The 19982-nt window shown below is 45.1% G+C and overlaps 1 protein-coding gene across 1 annotated transcript in view; it reads left to right on the top strand.

Moving 5' to 3' along the window:
* The first annotated feature begins 842 nt into the window (after positions 1 to 842).
* IPO8 (importin 8) overlaps positions 843 to 19982 on the top strand; it is a 75776-nt gene continuing 56636 nt past the window's right edge. The window contains exons 1-5 of the mRNA XM_040345551.1: positions 843 to 1059; positions 7101 to 7182; positions 10038 to 10194; positions 18591 to 18749; positions 18860 to 19016. Of these exons, the coding sequence (XP_040201485.1) occupies positions 976 to 1059; positions 7101 to 7182; positions 10038 to 10194; positions 18591 to 18749; positions 18860 to 19016 (639 nt within the window). The 5' untranslated portion in view covers positions 843 to 975. The remainder of the gene's footprint in view (positions 1060 to 7100; positions 7183 to 10037; positions 10195 to 18590; positions 18750 to 18859; positions 19017 to 19982) is intronic.

The following is a 19982-nucleotide window of genomic DNA, read 5'->3' as shown; positions in this document are numbered from 1 at the left end:
ACAGCGAACGGTGCTATAAAAATACACTGGTTACTGTAAAAATGACATTGGTAGTGAAGGGGTTAACCACTAGGTGGCGCTGCAGGGGTTAAGGGTTCCCTAAGAAGTGATTCTAACTGTTTGGGGGCGTGGCTACACGTGACACGTCACTGATGACGGGGAACGATCACGGGGAAGGTCATCAGTGACAGTGTCACTAGGCAGAATAGGGGAATGAGTTGTTTACAGCGCGTCACGAGTTGCCGAAAGAAGCCGAACGTCGGTGCGCAGTCGCCGTATAGAGCTGACTCGCAGTCCGGCTTCTTTCGGCAACCCGTGACGCGCTGTATGCACCGGTCGGAAGGATGTCAATCAATTAGGAACGCCCAGTCCCGCAGATTACATACCCGGAAGCGGCGGTGAAAATACGGAATGTAGGGCAATGAAATACATTTTTTTTTTATTGTTAAAAATTTTTTTTTTGGGTGAACCCCCCTTTAACATACACTCCACAATCGGTTCACATGGGCGGGTTTAGATTTAGATGCGGTTTGCTGCGAATTCGCACCACATCCGTGAACCCAGGCTGGATGTTCCTCGCTAAAGAACAAAGTTGTTATGGGTAATGTTCCACTTTAGTCACAGACAGAAATGAAAACACTGTCAGCAAAATTCTTCTCCCCCTTTAATGTTATACTTTGTATCACAGAATGAAAGTATTCCGCACACACTGACAATGTCACAAATGTTTCTGTTGACATTCTGCTCCGTACAGTGACCTCATTCTGAACAAAACCAACCCTCCCGCACCCCGTTCTGGCTTCACTGGCTCGTACTGCGCATGCTCCTCCGTACAGTATGGCCGCCTGCAGCAGCTAATGGTTCCGTACGGCGCGATAGTTTGCGACAGCAGTGTGAGGAGTCCGGCCGTAAAGTGACATCTTGATGCCCGGCATCTGTTGTTGAGCCGAGTGATCAGCTCTGATTCTCTCAGCAATGGATCCGAACCGGATCATCCAGGCCCTGCGGGGGACCATAGACCCCAAGATGAGGCTGGCGGCCGAGAATGAGCTCAACCAGGTGGGGGCACATTACTGACACCATCCTGGGGTAATACTGTTATTACATGGGATGACAGTGGAAGGGAGGGGTGCAGCATTCTGCCCCCAAGGGGTAAAAGTATACTTTATTAGGCCCCCCCAGGGGCAATATTGTAAAGGGGTACTGCCCCCAACCCAGGGATAACAGTGTCTTCATTCTTCATCCATCCTAGGGGTAGTAGTGTAAGGCAGGGGTACATCACACTTCACCCATCCTAGGGGTAGTAGTGTAAGGGAGGGGTACATCATTCTTCACCCATCCTAGGGGTAGTAGTGTAAGGGAGGGGTACATCATTCTTCATCCCCCTCCAGGGGTAGTAGTGTAAGGGAGGAATACATCATACTTCACCCATCCTAGGGGTAGTAGTGTAAGGGAGGGGTACATCATTCTTCACCCATCCTAGGGGTAGTAGTGTAAGGGAGGGGTACATCATTCTTCACCCATCCTAGGGGTAGTAGTGTAAGGGAGGGGTACATCATTCTTCACCCATCCTAGGGGTAGTAGTGTAAGGGAGGGGTACATAATTCTTCACCCATCCTAGGGGTAGTAGTGTAAGGGAGGGGTACATAATTCTTCACCCATCCTAGGGGAAGTAGTGTAAGGGAGGGGTACATAATTCTTCACCCATCCTAGGGGTAGTAGCGTAAGGGAGAGGTACATCATACTTCACCCATCCTAGGGTTAGTAGTGTAAGGGAGGGGTACATCATTCTTCATCCCCTCCAGGGGTAGTAGTGTAAGGGAGGAATACATCATACTTCACCCATCCTAGGGGTAGTAGTGTAAGGGAGGGGTACATCATACTTCACCCATTCTAGGGGTAGTAGTGTAAGGGAGGGGTACATCATACTTCACCCATCCTAGGGGAAGTAGTGTAAGGGAGGGGTACATCATTCTTCACCCATCCTAGGGGAAGTAGTGTAAGGGAGGGGTACATCATTCTTCACCCATCCTAGGGGTAGTAGTGTAAGGGAGGGGTACATCATACTTCACCCATCCTAGGGGAAGTAGTGTAAGGGAGGGGTACATCATCCTTCACCCCCCCCCCCACCAGGGGTAGTAGTGTGAGGGAGGAGTACATCATTCTTCACCACCCTCCTGGGGTAGTAGTGTAAGAAAGGGGTACATCACCCCCCCCTGCTTGCATAATAGTGTTGTGGAGGGTTACATCATTCTTACCCCCAGGGGTAATAGTATTGGGGGTGGGGTAAATCATTGTCCTCATCCCCAGGGAGATAGTGTACATCATTGTGCCCCAAAAGGGTTAATAAGATAAGGGAGGGGTACCTCGATCACCACCCCCCTAGGGGGGACAGTATTAGGGAGGGGTACAACATTTTGCCACCCCCCACTCCTCCTTTTCCAGGGGTAATAGGGTAAGGGAAGGGGTACATCATTCTTCTATGCTAGAGATAGTAGTACATTATTCTGGCCCCTCCCCCAGGAGTATTGGGGTAGAGAGTATTCTTCTCCCCAGGAGGTACTGTCCCTCATCCAGGGATAATAGTATAAGGGAGGGATACACCATCTTTACCACCCTAGGGGTAATAGTGTTAGGGAGGGGCTACATCATTCTGCCCCCTCACCTCCCTAGGGGTAATAATGTTAGGGAGGGGCTACATCATTCTGCCCCCTCACCTCCCTAGGGGTAATAGTGTTGGGGAGTTGTACATCATACTTCTTTGCCAGGAGTTAAAGTATAAATGGAAGGGTACATTGTTCTTCTCCCCCCACAGGGGCAATAGTGCAAGGAAGAGGGTACATTATTACCCCCCCCCCGCCTTTAGGGGTAGTAGTGGTAGGAGAACTTCATTCTGCCCCCTTAGGGGTGATAAGGTAAGGGAGGGGTGCACACATCTGCACCCCCAATCACACCCAGGGGTGATAGTGTAGAGGAGGGGCACCTTATTCTTCCTTGCTTAGGGGGTAAAGAAAAGGTACATCATCCTTGCCCCTCACACCAACGGAGACAGGATAAGGGAGGGAGTATAAGGGGTACATAATTCTCTCCTTCCCTCAGCCCAGGAGTGGCAGTGTAAAGCATACATGGTAGTCCTACATCATTCTGCCCCCCTGGGGCTTATAGGGAAAAGGAGGGCACATTATCCCCCCCCCCCCCAGTGACAGTGTAAGGGTGGGGGTAAGTTATTGTCAGTGATAGTCTTCTGTGGCTTTAGAGAGAGTGATGCTTATTGCCAGATATGGAAGGACTCGGGGCGATAGATACAATTACCTTGGTGTGTAAATCCCCTTGTATCTCCCTATGGCTTTATAGGCATGTGTACATATAGGGTAAGGAAGGGGTGCACAAATCTGCGCCCCCCGAATCACGCCCAGAATATACACTTCTCGATAAGATGCAGAACCTTTATCTATAGAGGGCAGATATGGCTTCTCCAGATTCATAGATGTAGAAATGATGGAATGATTAAAGTGGATGTAAATCCCCAATTTTTTTTTTGATGTCACAATGTAGAGTATAAGATTTCCTATCATCTGTGCCCAGTCTTACCACACAGAGTTAATCCAGCTCTGAGCAATCCTCTTGTATTGTTCAGTGAAATACAACAGAGTTGCAGATAAAGTCCTTGCTTCTGAAAAAAAGTGCGCAATTCACATCCCCTCCCCTGTGTTTTGATTAAATGTTTTCAAAATATGGGGTGAGTCACAGTTCAGTGCCATGAGAAAATGCAACAGCCATGAGAATATACAAGACTGGGCACAGATGATAGGAAATCTTATTCTCTACATTGTGACATCAAAAAAAAAAATGTATTTTTTGGGTTTACATCCACTTTAACCACTTCCATACCAGGCACTTACACACCTTCCCGCCCAAGCCAATTTTCAGCTTTCAGCGCTGTCACACTTTGAATGGCAATTGCGCGGTCATGCTACACTGTGCCCAAACAAAATTGGCGTCCTTTTTTCCCCACAAATAGAGCTTTCTTTTGGTGGTATTTGATCACCTCTGCGATTTTTTTTTTTTTTGCGCAACAACTAAAAAAAGACTGAAAATTTTGGAAAAATATTACGTTTTTATTTTTTTATGTAATTTTTTTTGTAAATAAGTACGTTTTCTCTTTCAATTACGGGCACTGATATGGCGGCACTGATGGGCACCAATGAGATGGCACTGATGGACATCGATGAGGTAGTACTGATGGGCACAGATGAGGTGGCACTGATTGGCGGCGCTGGTATGCGGCACTGATGGGCACACATAGGCGGCACTGATGGGCACTCATGGGCGGCACTGGGCACTCGTAGGCTGCACAGATGGGCACTCATGGGTGGCACTGATGGATACTTATGGGTGGCACAGATGGGCACTGTGGGGTGGCACTGATGGACACTGTGGGGTGGCACTGATGGACACTGTGGGGCAGCACTGATTTATCCATGTTGCCAGTCAGTGCCCATTTGTGGGCACTGATTGGCATCTTTTTTACTGCTCCTTTTTTTTTCCACTGACTTTATTTTTTTTTGTCCCCCTTTTTTTTTTTTTTTTGCTTTTCCCTGGTGGTCCATGTGGCGATCCGAGGGGGGCTGCGCTGATAAACAATCAGCGTGAACCCCTCCTGTCAGGAGAGCCGCCGATCGGCTCTCCTCTACTCGCGTCTGTTAGACGCGAGTGAGGAAGAGCCATCAACGGCTCTTCCTGTTTACATGGTGATCAGCCGTGATTGGACACGGCTGATCACGTGGTGAAGAGCCTCCACCGGAGGCTCTTTACCGAGATTGGAGATGCAGGGTGTCAGACTGACACCCCACATCACCGATCGCCACGCTGCGCGCCCCATGAAATCATGCAGGACGTCCAGTCAGGATTTCAGAACCACTTCCCGGACGTAAATCCCCTATGGACCGGGCGGGAAGTGGTTAAGGCAGGGTTCACACCCAATACGGATGCAGCTGATAGCAGGGGTCCGGTGTGTTCCTGTTCTCCGTTTTAGGGACGAACCGGACCCAAATTTTTGCCTGAATTCTGGCCCTGAAACAGAGCGATAGACGCACGAGACCCTTGTGCAATCCGCTCTGGTGATGTGTGAACCGACTCTATAGAGAGCCGGTCACAATCTCCTGTCATGCAGAGAAATTTGCATAAGTGTGAACCCAGCCTAAAGTGGAACTTCAATCAGAAAATTCGGTCCTGCTAGATGACTTCAGGCTGGTCCTTTTTGCAGATATATGTAAAACATTTAAAAAATAAGTATACTGCTTAAAATACATAGGGTTTTTTTTTTTACTAAAGGCAACTCCACTTTGCCCTACAAGTGCACTTGGAAGTGCAGTCGCTGTAGATCTGAGGGGGACATGCAAGGAGAATAAAAAACTGAATTTTTGCTTGCACATGATTGGATGATAAAATCAGCAGAGCTTCCTCTCATTTCAGATCTTCCCCTCAGATCTAAAGCGACTGCACTTCCAAGTGCAAAGTAAATTTGTCATTAGTAAATAATCCCCAATGTCTCACCCTGCTCTGCACATGCTCAGTTGCTCTCCATTTTTAGGCACTGCTGAGTAAGGATGAGCTCCAGCGTGTTCGCATGGTACACGTGCAGAGCCCGCCAGGGAGTCTGCACGGCGCTGCGCTAATCACAGCCAGGGCGACGTTTCCTGATCTCTGCAGCCGAGCATCAGGAGAATGTCTCCCTGGCTGTGATTAGCGCATCGCCGTGCAGACTTCCTGGCGGGCTCTGTACGTGTACCATGCGAACACGCTGGAGCTCATCCTTACTGCTGAGTTTGTAGAGGCCAATCTGCTGAAGATTCGGGCCCTAAAGTGGAATTAAAGTGATTGTAAGGCTTTGTGTTTTATTTTCTTAAAATATCAAACATGTCATACTTGCCTCCACTGTGCAAATCGATTTGCACAGAGTGGCCCCGATCCTCCTCTTCTGGGGTCCCACGGCGGCTCTCGCAGCTCCTCCTCACATCAGATAACCCCCTAGGAGAAGCGCTCCCCCAGGGGGGGTTACCTTGCGGATTCGCCATCCATAGACACTAATGCCATACTCGGCCGGCGCCCGCGTCATTGGATTTCATTGACAGCAGTGGGAGCCAATGGCTGCGCTGCTATTAATCTATCCAATCAAGAGCAGGGACCCCGTGCAGAGAGGGAGAGAGCTTCTCCACTGAGGAAAATACGGGGCTCAGGTAAGTAAAATGGGGGGCCGGCCACTGCCAGAAGTTGCATTTAGACCCCTTTCACACTGAAGCATTTTTACAGCCTTTTAGCGTTAAAAATAGCGCTCATAAAACGCTCTCCATGCATCTCAATGGACCCTTTCACACTGAATCCTGCAAGCAGCATCTTTGGAGCAGCTTTTGGGCGCTGAAAAAACGCTCCAAAAACGCCCCTCTCCATTGAAATAAATTAAAAAGCGCTGTAAAAACGCCTTACCCTTTCACACTGAGGCACTGCAAAAACGCCCTAAAACGTTAGGGTCTTAGCGGTGCTTTACCAGGACATTGGGATTGCAGATGAGGCTTCGCTCGAAAAACGCCCCAGTGTGAAAGGGGTCTAAGGGGAAAAAACAGGAGGGTTTACAACCCTTTTAAATCCTCTTCTTTACAGCCAAGGAAACCGCTTCTGTTTGATCTGTAACTGCCTTTGCGCTTCACATGTGATTTGGCAGTTTGGTTGAGGACACGAGCAAATGTGACAGTTGGCAATCCTGGCATTCCAGGAATGTAACTGTTTTTTTAAACCGTTAAATTGATGGGTTTAGTTCCGTTTTCTGATTTCCTGCTGTTTAGGGCTCTGGGCTTCAGTCAAGCGGCAGCCTCCAGCAAGAAGAAACAGGAGCAATGCTGGAGGCAATTTACAGCGCACACTTTTTTGGTAGCATAATTATAAATGTAGAATGTATGTTCCTCGCTAAAAAACATTATTTTGCATCAAATTGTTATGGGTAATGTTCCGCTTTAAGATTTGCACAGAGAGGATATCCTTCACATATAATAGAATGTCAGACATTTCCTGATGTGGATCCAATGTTTTTCTCTTCTCTCCAGTCCTACAAGATCATCAGCTTTGCTCCCACTCTGCTACAAATCATTGTGTCTGATCAGGTGGAGTTTCCTGTGCGACAGGCAGGTAAGTGTGTACCTAGGATTTGTTATTCTGTTCCTGTGTAGTAAAGCGGTATTAACCACTTCCATACAGGGCACTTATACACCTTCCTGCCCAGACCAATTTTCAGCTTTCAGTGCTGTTGCATTTTAAATTACAATTGTGCGGTCATGCTACACTGTACCCAAACTAAATTTTTACCGGTTTGTACCCACAAATAGAGCTTTCTTTTGGTGGTATTTGATCACCCCTGGGATTTTTATTTTCTGCAATTTTTTAAAAAAAAATGACGAAAATTTAGAATTTTTTTTTTGTTTCCGTTATAAAACATTGTAAATAAGTACGTTTTCTCCTTCACTAATGGGCACTGATGGTACTGCACTAACTGGCACTGATAAGGTGGCACTGATGGGCACCGATGAGGTGGCACTGATGATGGGCACCAATATGCGGCACTGATGGGCGGCACGGATGGGCACTGATGGGCGGCACGGATAGGCGGCACGGATGGGCAGGGATAGGCGGCACGGATGGGCAGGGATAGGCGACACGTATGGGCACTGATAGGCGGCATGGATGGGCACTGATAGGCGGCATGGATGGGCATAGATGGGCACTAACTAATGTGTTGTACTAATGGATGCCAATCAGTGCCAAACAATGCCTGCCAATCAGTGATGCCCATTGAGGGCACTGATTGGCATCCATTGTGGCACTGATTGGCATCCATTATGTGTCATCCCTGGTGGTCTAGGGTGGCATACCTTTGATTTAAATCCCTGGTGGTCCAGTGGGCATCCCTGGTGGTCCAGTGGGCATCCTCAGGGGGGGGCTGTGCTGATAATCGATCAGCACAAACCCCCTCTGTCAGAGGAGTAGCCGATCGGCTCTCCTCTACTTGCGTCTGACAGATGCGAGTGAGGAAAAGCCGATTACCGGCTTTTGCTGTTTACATCGTGATTGGACATGGCTGATCACGTGGTAAAGTGTCTCCGTGAGAGACACTTTACCTAGATCGGTGTTGCGGGGTGTCAGACTCACACCCTGCAACAACGATCGCCGGGATGCGCGCCCCCGGGGGCGCGCAGCGGCTCAGAATCCTGAGGACGTCATATGACGTCCAGTCAGGATTCTACAACCACTTTGCCGCCGTCAATCTGTCATTGGCGGGCGGCAAGTAGTTAAACCCATAAGCAAACATTTATTATATTGCAGCTTACCTATTTCCACATGTAATGGCGGTATTTTCTTTTTTAGGCTTTCTTTTATTTTCATCTGGTAATCCAGCCAGCAAGTCTGTTGTTTTTCAAAAGCACAAGCTCTCCAGCACAATATATTAGGTTACATGGATGAGGCAAACTACTTTTTCCCCTAAATAGCTTTTTTTACCTTAGTGCAGTCCTCCTTCACTTACCTCATCCTTCCATTTTGCTTTTAAATGTCCTTATTTCTTCTGAGAAATCCTCACTTCCTGTTCTTCTGTCTGTAACTCCACACAGTAATGCAAGGCTTTCTCCCTGGTGTGGAGTGTCGTGCTCACCCCCTCCCTTGAGGGGGAAGGGGGCGAGCAGGAGAGTCAGGACGCCCACTTACACACAGCTCCTTTCTCTATCTGCAACGTAGAGAGCTCCCTGACTCTCCTGTAGTCCAAGGAAGGGGGCGAGCACGACACTCCACACCAGGGAGAAAGCCTCGCATTACTGTGTGGAGTTACAGACAGAAGAACAGGAAGTGAGCATTTCTCAGAAGAAATAAGGACATTTAAAAGCAAAATGGAAGGATGAGGTGAGTGAAGGAGGACTGCACCAAGGTCAAGGAAGCTATTTAGGGATTTTTTTTTTTACCTTTACAACCCCTTTAACATTGGTGGGAGTGATTAAAATGTTCAGCTTTTATGTATTTCTGCAAAACCTTTATCCCAAAAGGTAAAACAATGTGTTCTGTTACTGATTTTTAAGTGTGAGCTGGAGTCTGGCTTGTTTAGTGTATCTAAATCTGCTAATACATTTAACACTACTCTTCCCAAACCCCTTCCTGCCCAGAGCAATTTTTAGCTTTTAGCGCTGCCACATGTTGAATGCCAATTCTACAGTCATGCAACACTGTACCCAAAGACATTTTTATCATTTGTCTTCACACAAATAGAGCTTTCTTTTGGTGGTATTTAATCACTACTGGCTTTTTTATTTTTTTGCTAAAATGTTGAAAATCTGTGGTATAGATATTTGAAAATCGTTCAGTCCTGATGTACTGACGGCCTGAAAATGCCAGGACCGTTCAAATGCCCCCCTTTTTGTAAAGTAGATAGTCCAAGGTATTTAGTAAGAGGCATGGTGAGTTCTTTTGAAGTTGTAATTGAAGAAATTACTAATCTGGGATTGTGATCAGGACTTTTATTTTTACACACGATTGCTTATAACAGTGATAATAGCTGTTAGGAACAATTTTTTTGTGTGAATGGCATCCATTCATCCAGTGCGTACCTTAATGAAGCTGTGATTGGGCACAACTATTACATGGTATAGAGGCACTGATTGTTCACAGTGATCACATAGTACAGACGGGGCCAATCACAGAGATCAAAACAATAGTACACAATTATTGGCTATGAATGGAAGCCATTCATTGTGTACAATTGCCATGTGATCTACTGTGATTTGTCACAGCAATAACATGGTACCGGCAGCAGCGCAGTACACTTATTTGTACACTGATTTGTCATTTGCCGTGTCCAGCGTGGTGCTTTCCTAAGAAGGCGTCATATGACGTCAACCCGGGAAGGCAGCGCTCCCTCTTGGCTGTCCTTCTATTATAGGGCAAGCGGTTAATTGACGTTGTTTTGTAACCGAGATGCACTTTAATGACCCCCTCTGTCATAGCTGCCATCTACCTAAAGAACATGGTGACGCAGTACTGGCCTGACCGAGAACCCATGGTGGGTGAAGTCATCTTCCCATTCAACATACACGAGAATGACCGCCAGCAAATCCGTGAGAACATTGTGGAGGGGATCATCCGTTCGCCCGACCTTGTAAGGTATGGAGTAACTTTGCTTATTTTTCTAAGTTTAGATTCATATTGTTCCTGTAGCCTCTGCCTACCAAGAACCTGTTTTATTATCCCGGTATGGGCTCTGCTCCTTTGTTTTTTCATTTATTACCATCACTATAGTGAAGAACTTCTTCTGTTCTGTGCCTATATACTGGAACACTCTCTCTTGCTCTGTTGGACCCTTTTGGTAATACTGCATGGCTTAGACACTGTTTAGGCACCTCCTTAAATTAGATTTGTTTGTAACTTTAAATCTCCATTTAAAGTAAATTCCTACCGTGCCACAATATACGGCAACCATATTGTTTTTCAGAAAAGCTCCACCGTTTCTCATTAAAAAGCCATCCTTTAGCTCCAGCAGTGACTTTGTCTAGGCTGAGATGATGTCATTAGTCTGCTGCACGCAGAAGGAAGCATTTCCTCAGTCTGCCCCCCCTATTTTTTTTTTTTTTTTTTTTTTAATCTTCACGTCAGACTCTGCTCACATATAGCCGAGAGGCTAGCTCACGGTTCGCCCGCCCTTAGCGTCTCTCTTGCGGCTTCGCATCATTCGTGGATTTTTTTTTCCTTTTCATATGTTTAAGCTTTTTTTTTTTTTTTTTTTTTTTTTTGACATTACGGATTTAACATTTTTAAACTGTTAGGTTAGTCTTTTCCCGCTTAACAAATCTAACTGCATTCCTTGGTAGCATAACATAATTAATCCCCCCCCTTTCCCCCCCCCCCCCCCCTTTTCCTCCCCCCCCCCCCTCCTCCCCCCCCCCCGGATCTGTGTGCCATGCAATCTTCTTTATGGTTTCTCAGCTTTCTGCTTCTGTCGTTCCCTGGGCGAACTTTTCTGTGGATTTAAACACTTTCCACTTTTCCCAAACCATCCTGTTTTTGTCCTCTTCTCCTATCTCTCTGCAGGCAAGATACTCCATCTCTTCTATATATTCCACCCTTTCTATCCACTCTTTAATTGATGGCCTCTTTGGGTGTAGCCAATTTTTGGGGATCAGAGCCTTAGCTGCGTTTAACAACACTGGGACCAGAGTTGTTCCATATTGTTTTTTTGTTTTTTCAGTTCCGTGAAACAAACAGGTCAGCGGGCTACATAGAATCGTCTCCCCTGTTATTTCTACAATATATTTCAAGATTTCTTTCCAAAATTCCTGCATTCTCGGGCAGTCCCACCATATATGTAGCGTTGTTCCTTTTTGTTTACAGTTTCTCCAACATAGCTCTGAATTTCTAGGGTGGATCTTATTCATTCTTGATGGGGTCATGTGCCATCGCACCATACATTTATAGTTTGCTTCTATGGTGGTAATGTCCGCGGCATGGTTGTATACTGCACCTATCATTTGTGTTTTATCAATTTTTTTACCAATGTCGCTTTCCCATTTTTCTAAAAAGGGCAATGCTTCCTGGGTCTCGAGTTCTGTTAGTATCCCGTATACCTTTGATATACCATGTATCAGGGGCTTGTCCATGCTGCATATTTTTTCTATTGGGTATAGTATCTTATCTTCCCTAATTGGTTGTGGTAGTGTGCTAACGAAATGTTTTAACTGCATATACTCCCATTCGCTCATGCTTTGTTCCCCTTCCCCTATTTTTATCTCTTGTCTAAGTTTAATTTTTCCCCGTGTAACAATATCTTTTAATTTTTTCTCCCCTAAGTGCTTTCCAAAACGTGTTCCATTACCTGGTGGAAAAAAATTTGTGCCTGCTAATGGGATTAATGGGGAGTTATACTCCCATTTTTCCCGTCTAAATATTGTGTCCCATATCCTAAATACGTTCCTTGTTATGTTGTGTGTGTTCGTGCTCAATTCCCTCATTTTCGGTGGTATCCATACGTTTCTTTTTAATAGTGTCCTACTTAATATTTCTTCCATACGTACCCATTTTTTTTGTGTGTGTGCATTTGTCCATTCTACCAGCCTGGCTAAGTTTACAGCAAAATAATATCTTTTTATATCAGGGAGCCCCAACCCCCCTCCTTTTTTTTTCATGCTCAGCAATGAATAGCTTAATCTAGCCTTTTTACCTGCCCATATATATTTCAAAATTACTGTTTTAATTACTTTAAAGAAGCTTTGCGGTATTTTTATTGGGAGCATTTGAAGTTTGTATGTTATCTTTGGTAAAATCATCATTTTAAACGCATTAATCTTGCCTATCCAGGAGATATGTTTTTTTGCTAGGTTTTTCAGGTCTTGGTTAATGTCGTTAATTAAGGGGACAAAGTTGGCCGAGTAGAGTTTTTCAACTTTAGATGTAATTTTTATACCCAAGTACGTTATAGCTTCTTTTTCCCATGTAAATGGAAACTCTTTCTGTAGTTCTTCTGCTTCTTTTTTTTCTATCCCCAGATTCAAGATTACCGTTTTTATCGGGTTTATTTTAAAATTTGAAAGTTCACCGTATCTTTTTATTTCCTTTATGACATTAGGGAGAGATACTCTAGGTTTGGTCAAATATAGGAGTATGTCATCCGCATACGCCGCCACCTTGTGTTCTTCATCTCCCACTCTCACCCCTCCTATCCCCGGGTTTTCCCGGATTTTTGCTAACAACGGTTCCAAGGCTATTACATATAGGAGAGGTGAGAGCGGGCACCCCTGTCTGGTTCCGTTTTCCATGTTGAACACAGATGACACACTCCCATTGACCTTCACCCTTGCCGTCGGGTGGCTATACAGGTTCTTTACCCATTTCATGAACCTTGGTCCCAGGCCTATATTTTGTAAAGTTTCCATCATAAACCCCCAGTCGACTCTGTCAAATGCTTTTTCGGCATCTAAGGACATGAGTACGACTGGGGGTTTCTTTTTTGGATCTTGTTGTAACAGTAACAGGGTCCTTATACTATTGTCTCTTCCTTCTCTGCCTGCCACAAAGCCCGCCTGCCCCCCCTATTGATCAGACTTTACATTGTAACTGTGTAGCAAGTCACAAGGTGAGAGTCTGCAGCAGGGGGAGCTGATCTGTGTCAGACCTTTGTGAATACAGCCAAGAACTGCACAGGATTTACATGACTGTGTACTGTCTGAGCCGGTGTCTTGTCGAGCTGGTTCCTTCATCGGATAGGTTCCTGCCTCGACTGTGCAGGCGCGGCGCTTGCGCAATAGGACGCCACGGAAATCTCTGAACCTCAACAACTGTCGGCTTAGACGAGCTTGCTCCTGATGCCTGCTTATACACTGCGCTCTATAGTACACGCCGCTCTACACAGCAAGGGGCGGATGTGATATTGAGCAGTGCTTTTTTGATTGGTTATCCACGCCACTCTATACAGCAAGGGGCGGATGTGAGACGTCTATTTTATTCAGAAAACCATCCCCCAAAAAAGGACTGCTCAATATCACATCCGCCCCTTGCTGTAAAGAGTGCCGTGTATTACAAAGCATAGGCGGCGTCTATAATCAGGCATCGGGAGCGAGCGTGTCTACAGCTGTTCCCGCTCGAGATTTCCGTTGCCTCGGATTGCGCCAGCGCACTCCGGAGGGAACCATCTCGATAGGAGGAACCAGCTCGGCAGAACACCGGCATCTCAGTCTAGGAAGTAATTGGTAACCCTGGATGATACCTGAACAAAGGTGACAGTGGGGAAATTCACAAAAACTGCATCACTGAATCTGGTACAGCTGTGCATAGTAGCCAGTCCACTTCTAACTTCAGCTTGTTCAATGAAGCTTTGACAATAAAACCTGGAAGCTGATTGGTTTCTATGCAGAACTTCACCAGATTTTGCACTCTCCTATTGTAGTAAATAGGGTTGTACCGATACCGGTATCGGTATCGGGACCGATACCGAGTATTTGCGGGAGTACTCGTACTCCCGCAAATACCCCCGATACCTAAATAGAATACTGCCCCCCCCCCCCCCCCCCGCCGCCGCCGTATATCGTTAAGCACCGTGCGGCGAACATTACAGGCACCTTTAGTTTGAATAGCTGTTTTGCCCGCCGCGCCGTGTATAGACACACCCCCTTGGACGGATCTGTCCAATCCCGAGCAAGGGGGAGTGTCCTTTACATGGCGTGGCAGGGAAACAGCTATTGAAACGAAAGCTGCCTGTAATGTTCGCCGCACAATGATTAACGCGGCGGGGGGGGGGGGGTATCATCGGCGGCATGATCAGGTATGTCAGTTTTCTTTAGACCAGAGCAGTTGCAAATATAATTTTGTGGCAATCCTAAGCTCACCTTTTACAAGAGTCTTACTTTTCATGGATGGCTGTTTGTTATGTTTCTAAGTTGTTTGGGGACATGGCTGCATATGGGGGGGACATGGCTGCATTTGTGGGGGGGACATGGCTGCATTTGTGGGGGGGACATGGCTGCATTTGTGGGGGGGACATGGCTGCATTTGTGGGGGGAACATGGCTGCATATGTGGGGGACATGGCTGCATATATGTGGGGGGACATGGCTGCATATATGTGGGGGGACATGGCTGCATATATGTGGGGGGACATGGCTGCATATATGTGGGGGGACATGGCTGCATATATGTGGGGGGACATGGCTGCATATATGTGGGGGGACATGGCTGCATATATGTGGGGGGACATGGCTGCATATATGTGGGGGGACATGGCTGCATTTATGTGGGGGGACATGGCTGCATTTATGTGGGGGGACATGGCTGCATTTATGTGGGGGGACATGGCTGCATTTATGTGGGGGGACATGGCTGCATATATGTGGGGGGACATGGCTGCATATGTTTGGGCACATGGCTGCATATGTTTGGGGACAGGGCTGCATATGTTTGGGGACATGGCTGCATTTGGGGACACATTTAAAAAATGTATCGATATTTGGTATCTGCGAGTACATAAAAAAAAGTATCGGTACTTGTACTCAGTCCTAAAAAAAGTGGTATCGGGACAACCCTAGTAGTAAATCAACCCAATTGTCCTTCTGGAGAACAAAAGTTCATCAATGTATGTTGAGATATTTGCAGGCGAATGGTCATTCAGCATTACATAAGCTTGTATTTGCGGTGCCGGGACCCTCAGCTGCGCAATTATTCCCATTGGAATGAATGACAAAATCTGCTGTATGTAGGTATATATGTAAAAACACTGGAACTTGTTTTATAGGTGATATCCTGATCATAAGCATGTGCCTGTAAATGTAAGTAGCGATTTTTACAAGGTCATTCCCGAATACAGCGTATTTTGTACTTTATTCCTATGGGCAGAATTATGCAGCAGCTGGAGCTTCCAAGTGTTTGTTATGCAATACTGCAGATATGTCGGTGTGCAGGAATCCTTATTGTCACAATAACGGGTGCTGCTAAACTAGATCTGCTCATCTTGCATTGTGACCACGGATCATGAAAGGGTTAATGGGACATTTTATTTGCCTTTTTTATATTTGTAATCTTTGACCAAGCAGGACTTCTGTGTTTGCTTTTTAATTTTGTTCTGTAAAAGAAATATTTAAATCTTTAAAATCAATCAAATACGCCAAATAAACAGAAGCGTTATTTGGAAAGATGCCAAGTGCATCTTTTTGTGTGTGATAGTAGGAGATAAAAAAAAAAAAGATTTGACATTACAGTACACAAAAAAAAAAAAAACAGTGCAGAACTGTCTTGGAAATTTTATAGATAGGCAACTCCTATCCTAATATTGATCAGTGGTTCCAAAATAATTAAGGATGAGCTCAGGCGTGTTCGCAGCATTTCCTGATCCGCAGCTGCACAAATCAGGAAATGTCTCCCTACCTTTGATTAGCGATGCGGAGTGTCGGCTTCCTGGCATGGGCATGTGGAGTTGCGAACACGCCTGAGCTTATTTTTAATTATTTTGGAACCACTGATCAGTATTGGGATAAGAGTTGCCTATCTATAAAATTTCCAAGACTGTTCTGCACTGTTTTTGTGTGTACTGTATGTCAAATCAAAACTTCTTCCTTCTTTTTTTTTTTTTTTTCCTACTTTAGGATAGGAGAGGATTAGAACTCTTTGTGCTTTTTCTGCTATCTGGGGCTCCACCGGAAATATTTCCCCCTCACTTTTTCTTGCTGACAACGGCATCACCAGACAGGAAGTGAGAGAAAATCTGTTACCCCTTGGTGGGTAACTAAAATATGACTCGGGATCAGTTCACACCACATGCAGGTCCAGTGCTTTTGTTTTTTTGTATCAAGAACGAATGGAAAGTAGATTGTATGGTTTGCAGTAGCATAATTCACACCAGTGCGGTCAGTTCCAGGGCTTTCCAGTTCCAGAAAAACATGCTGCATTCTTCCTGCACTGGACTGGAACGTGGTAAAACGCATAAACCCACTGGAATGCACTGAACTTAGAGCTGGGCATTTTTCTCCCACAAAAAATCTGCGATTTAAAATAAATAAATGGATTCACGATTCAAATTGAGTTTTTTAATTTTTATGGACACCGCGCCAGTCTTGAGGAGCTGCGGGCAGGAGTTTTTAGGCGAGGCCGCGGCTTCGGCCTAGTCCACGGCGTCCGGCCTCGCGGACTAGGCTGAAGCTGTGGCCTCGCCTAAAAACCCCTGCCCGCAGCTTCTCAGGGCCGGTCCTGGTGAAAAAAAAACAAAAAAGATTTGCTGAAAATCTGAATCGATTTGACCTCTCAACTCGATTCTAGATTTAAATCGATTTTTGTTTCCCCCAGCCCTAACTGAAATGCATCAAAAACACACCAGACTCCAGTACAGTGGAGAAAAGAAGAAAAAAAGCTTCTGGAATGCATCCAGAAATGCATCAAAAACGCATCTAAACGTGTTAAAAATGTGTATGTAGAAACGCATCCAGGTGGGATCTGGAGTGCGTTTTTGTGATGTGAACCAGCCCTATAAGCATAAAAACACAAATTGCCAAACCAAATGGTGAAAGACTCCTGGTTGTAGTAATGGCTCGTAATATAATCACTCAGAACAGAAAACGCGTTCCAGGGACTAACTTCCCCAAATGAGAGCTACAAAATATACGTAAAAAGGTTGTATCCATATGCATATCGTTTATATACCCCATTACATAATAATGTATAATATTAATTGGTCTTGTATTCACATAGATGTGAATATACACACATTCTTTCTATATTATTTTGTAGCCCTGATGAAATGGGGGTGCTGGCTGTTCTGTGGGAATATTTTACAAATCATTTAATACATTTTGACTCTTTCAGCATTTTGTGTGGTTTTACTTTTTTTGTGTGTGTGTTCTTAAAAAAAAAAAAAAAAAAAAATCCCCTGCTCTCCTAAAGAAAACTTTTTTTATTTCGGAGGTCCCCAAAGACCAGAGCACTTTTTTGCGATTCGGGACTGCGTCGCTTTAACTGACAGTTGCGCGGTCGTGCGACGTGGCTCCCAAACAAAATTGGCGTCCTTTTTTTCCCACAAATAGCTTTCTTTTGGTGGTATTTGATTACCTTTGCGGTTTCTTATTTTTTGCGCTATAAACAAAAATACAGCGACAATTTTGAAAAAAAATAATATTTTTTACTTTTTGCTGTAATAAATATCCCCCAAAAATATATAAAAAAACATTTTTTTTCCCTCAGTTTAGGCCGATAAGTATTCTTCTACATATTTTTCGTAAAAAAAAAAATCGCAATAAGCGTTTATTGATTGGTTTTCTCAAAAGTTATAGCGTTTACAAAATAGGGGGTATTTTTATGGCATTTTTATGAATATATATTTTTTTACTAGTAATGGCGGCGATCAGCGTTTTTTTTTTCGGTACTGCGACATTATGGCGGACACTTTTGACACATTTTTGGGACCATTGGCATTTTTATAGCGATCAGTGCTATAAAAATGCATTGGATTACTATAAAAATGCCACTGGCAGTGAAGGGGTTAACACTAGGGGGCAGGGAAGGGGTTAAGTATGTTCCCTGGGTGTGTTCTTACTGTGGGGGGGTGGGGGGGGGGTGGCCGGCCTCACTAGGGGAAATCACTAATCTTCTGTTCATACAGACAGGACAGGACCGGGAGCTGTGTGTTAACACACACAGCTCCCGGTCCCCACTCTGTAACGAGCAATCGCGGGTGCCCGGTGGCAATCGCGCCCGCCAGGCACGCACACAGGTGCCCTCCGGCCGCGTGCCCCTAGTGCCCTGTGAGACAGCCGACATAGAGCTACGGGCTCTCGCGCAGGGGAGCCAACCTGCCACCGTAAAACGACGGCGGAAGGTCGGCAAGTAGTTAAATGGGGGGGGGGGGAAATCCTATATGGCCTGCTTAACAGAACCCCAGATAACAGTAAAGACCTGACAAGGGTTCTAATGATTTCATGATCTATTCTATCCCCCTAACAGTACTCTAGCGTATGATTTTGCTATAACATGTGTCGCCATAACATACAATAGTAAATGCATCAACTAACACGGCGTCTGATGTTGCCGCAGGGCTCAGCTGACACTCTGTTTACGCGTCATCATTAAACACGATTTCCCAGGGCGATGGACCAGTGTGGTGGACAAGATCGGCTTCTACTTGCAGTCACAGAACACAGCCAGTTGGCTGGGCAGTCTGCTCTGCCTGTACCAGCTGGTGAAGACTTATGAGTGAGTGTCTTTTTTTTTTTTCACTATCTGGAGAGGAACTGAGATAATTGTGGGGGGTTTAAAAAAAATTGACAATTTTTTAATCGTAAAACCTTTCCTGTTACTTTCAGGTACAAGAAGTCAGATGAGCGAGCCCCTCTCATCGCCGCCATGCAGATCTTCCTGCCCCGCCTCCAGCAGCAGATTGTTCAGCTGCTTTCAGATCCCTCTCACTACTCTGTGCTGATGCAGAAGCAGATTCTGAAGATCTTTTATGCCCTCATCCAGGTGAGCATTGAAGGATATGCATAATTGTACTGAAATTGCTTACTCTAATCTCCTTTCACACTGTGGGCATTAGCATTGGTCTGCATTAGAAACTGCAGCAAGTCAGATGGAGCCCGCTTAGTGGTTGACGCTGTAAGCAGTGGTAGAGGGTGCATTTTCTTTCCTTTTTTTTCAATGGCAAACCATTGAGTGGGAAAAGGGAGAGGGCTGTATAGTAAATGTTGTTTTTGATCTGACCCTCATGAACGCCTTGAAACCCATCTATGGACCCCAGGTTAGCTCCAATATATATTATATTTTTGATTTAGATACACTTTTTAAATAAAATGATAAATGTTATCACCCAAAAACTTTTTAAATATTGCTCTACATAGCTGCCAAGTGTGTCAGTTCAGAACAGTAACCCTCTCACCTTCTGGCAAATTGCCAATCACAATGTCCCATCACATGTGAAGGGGCGGGGGGGTGGACCACCAATGGCTTTGGCAGGCAGCATGCAAAATGCTCCTCAATATTTTTTTTAATAATATAGGATAATGTTAAAAGAAGAAAAGGGGGGAAAAAGTAGCCCACAGGCACAATGAACAGTAGAGAATATACAAAATGATTTCAATATTTATTTATAACAATACATGGTACAAAAAGAAAACGATTTTGAAGAGTTAAAAAAGCATATATAAAATACATGACAAAAAGTAAGCCCCTGTGCGTCAACGCGTTTCGCTGTCTAGCTTCCACAGGACACACTCTGGGATTGTTGGAGAAAAAACAGGTCTCGCTATCTAGCATAAAACGCATACATGAGATTGAGTGTGTCCTGACGAAGCTAGACAGTAAAACACGTTGACGCACAGGGGCTCGCTTTTTGTCATTTTTATATATGCTTTTTTATCTTTTCAAAATCTTTTTCTTTTTGTACCATGTATTGTTATAAATAAATATTGAAATAATTTTGTATATTCTCTG

This window comes from Rana temporaria, chromosome 3 (genome assembly GCF_905171775.1).
Source record: "Rana temporaria chromosome 3, aRanTem1.1, whole genome shotgun sequence".
In the NCBI taxonomy this organism is placed as follows: Eukaryota; Metazoa; Chordata; class Amphibia; order Anura; family Ranidae; genus Rana; species Rana temporaria.
This window is presented reverse-complemented; position numbering and strand designations above follow the sequence as displayed.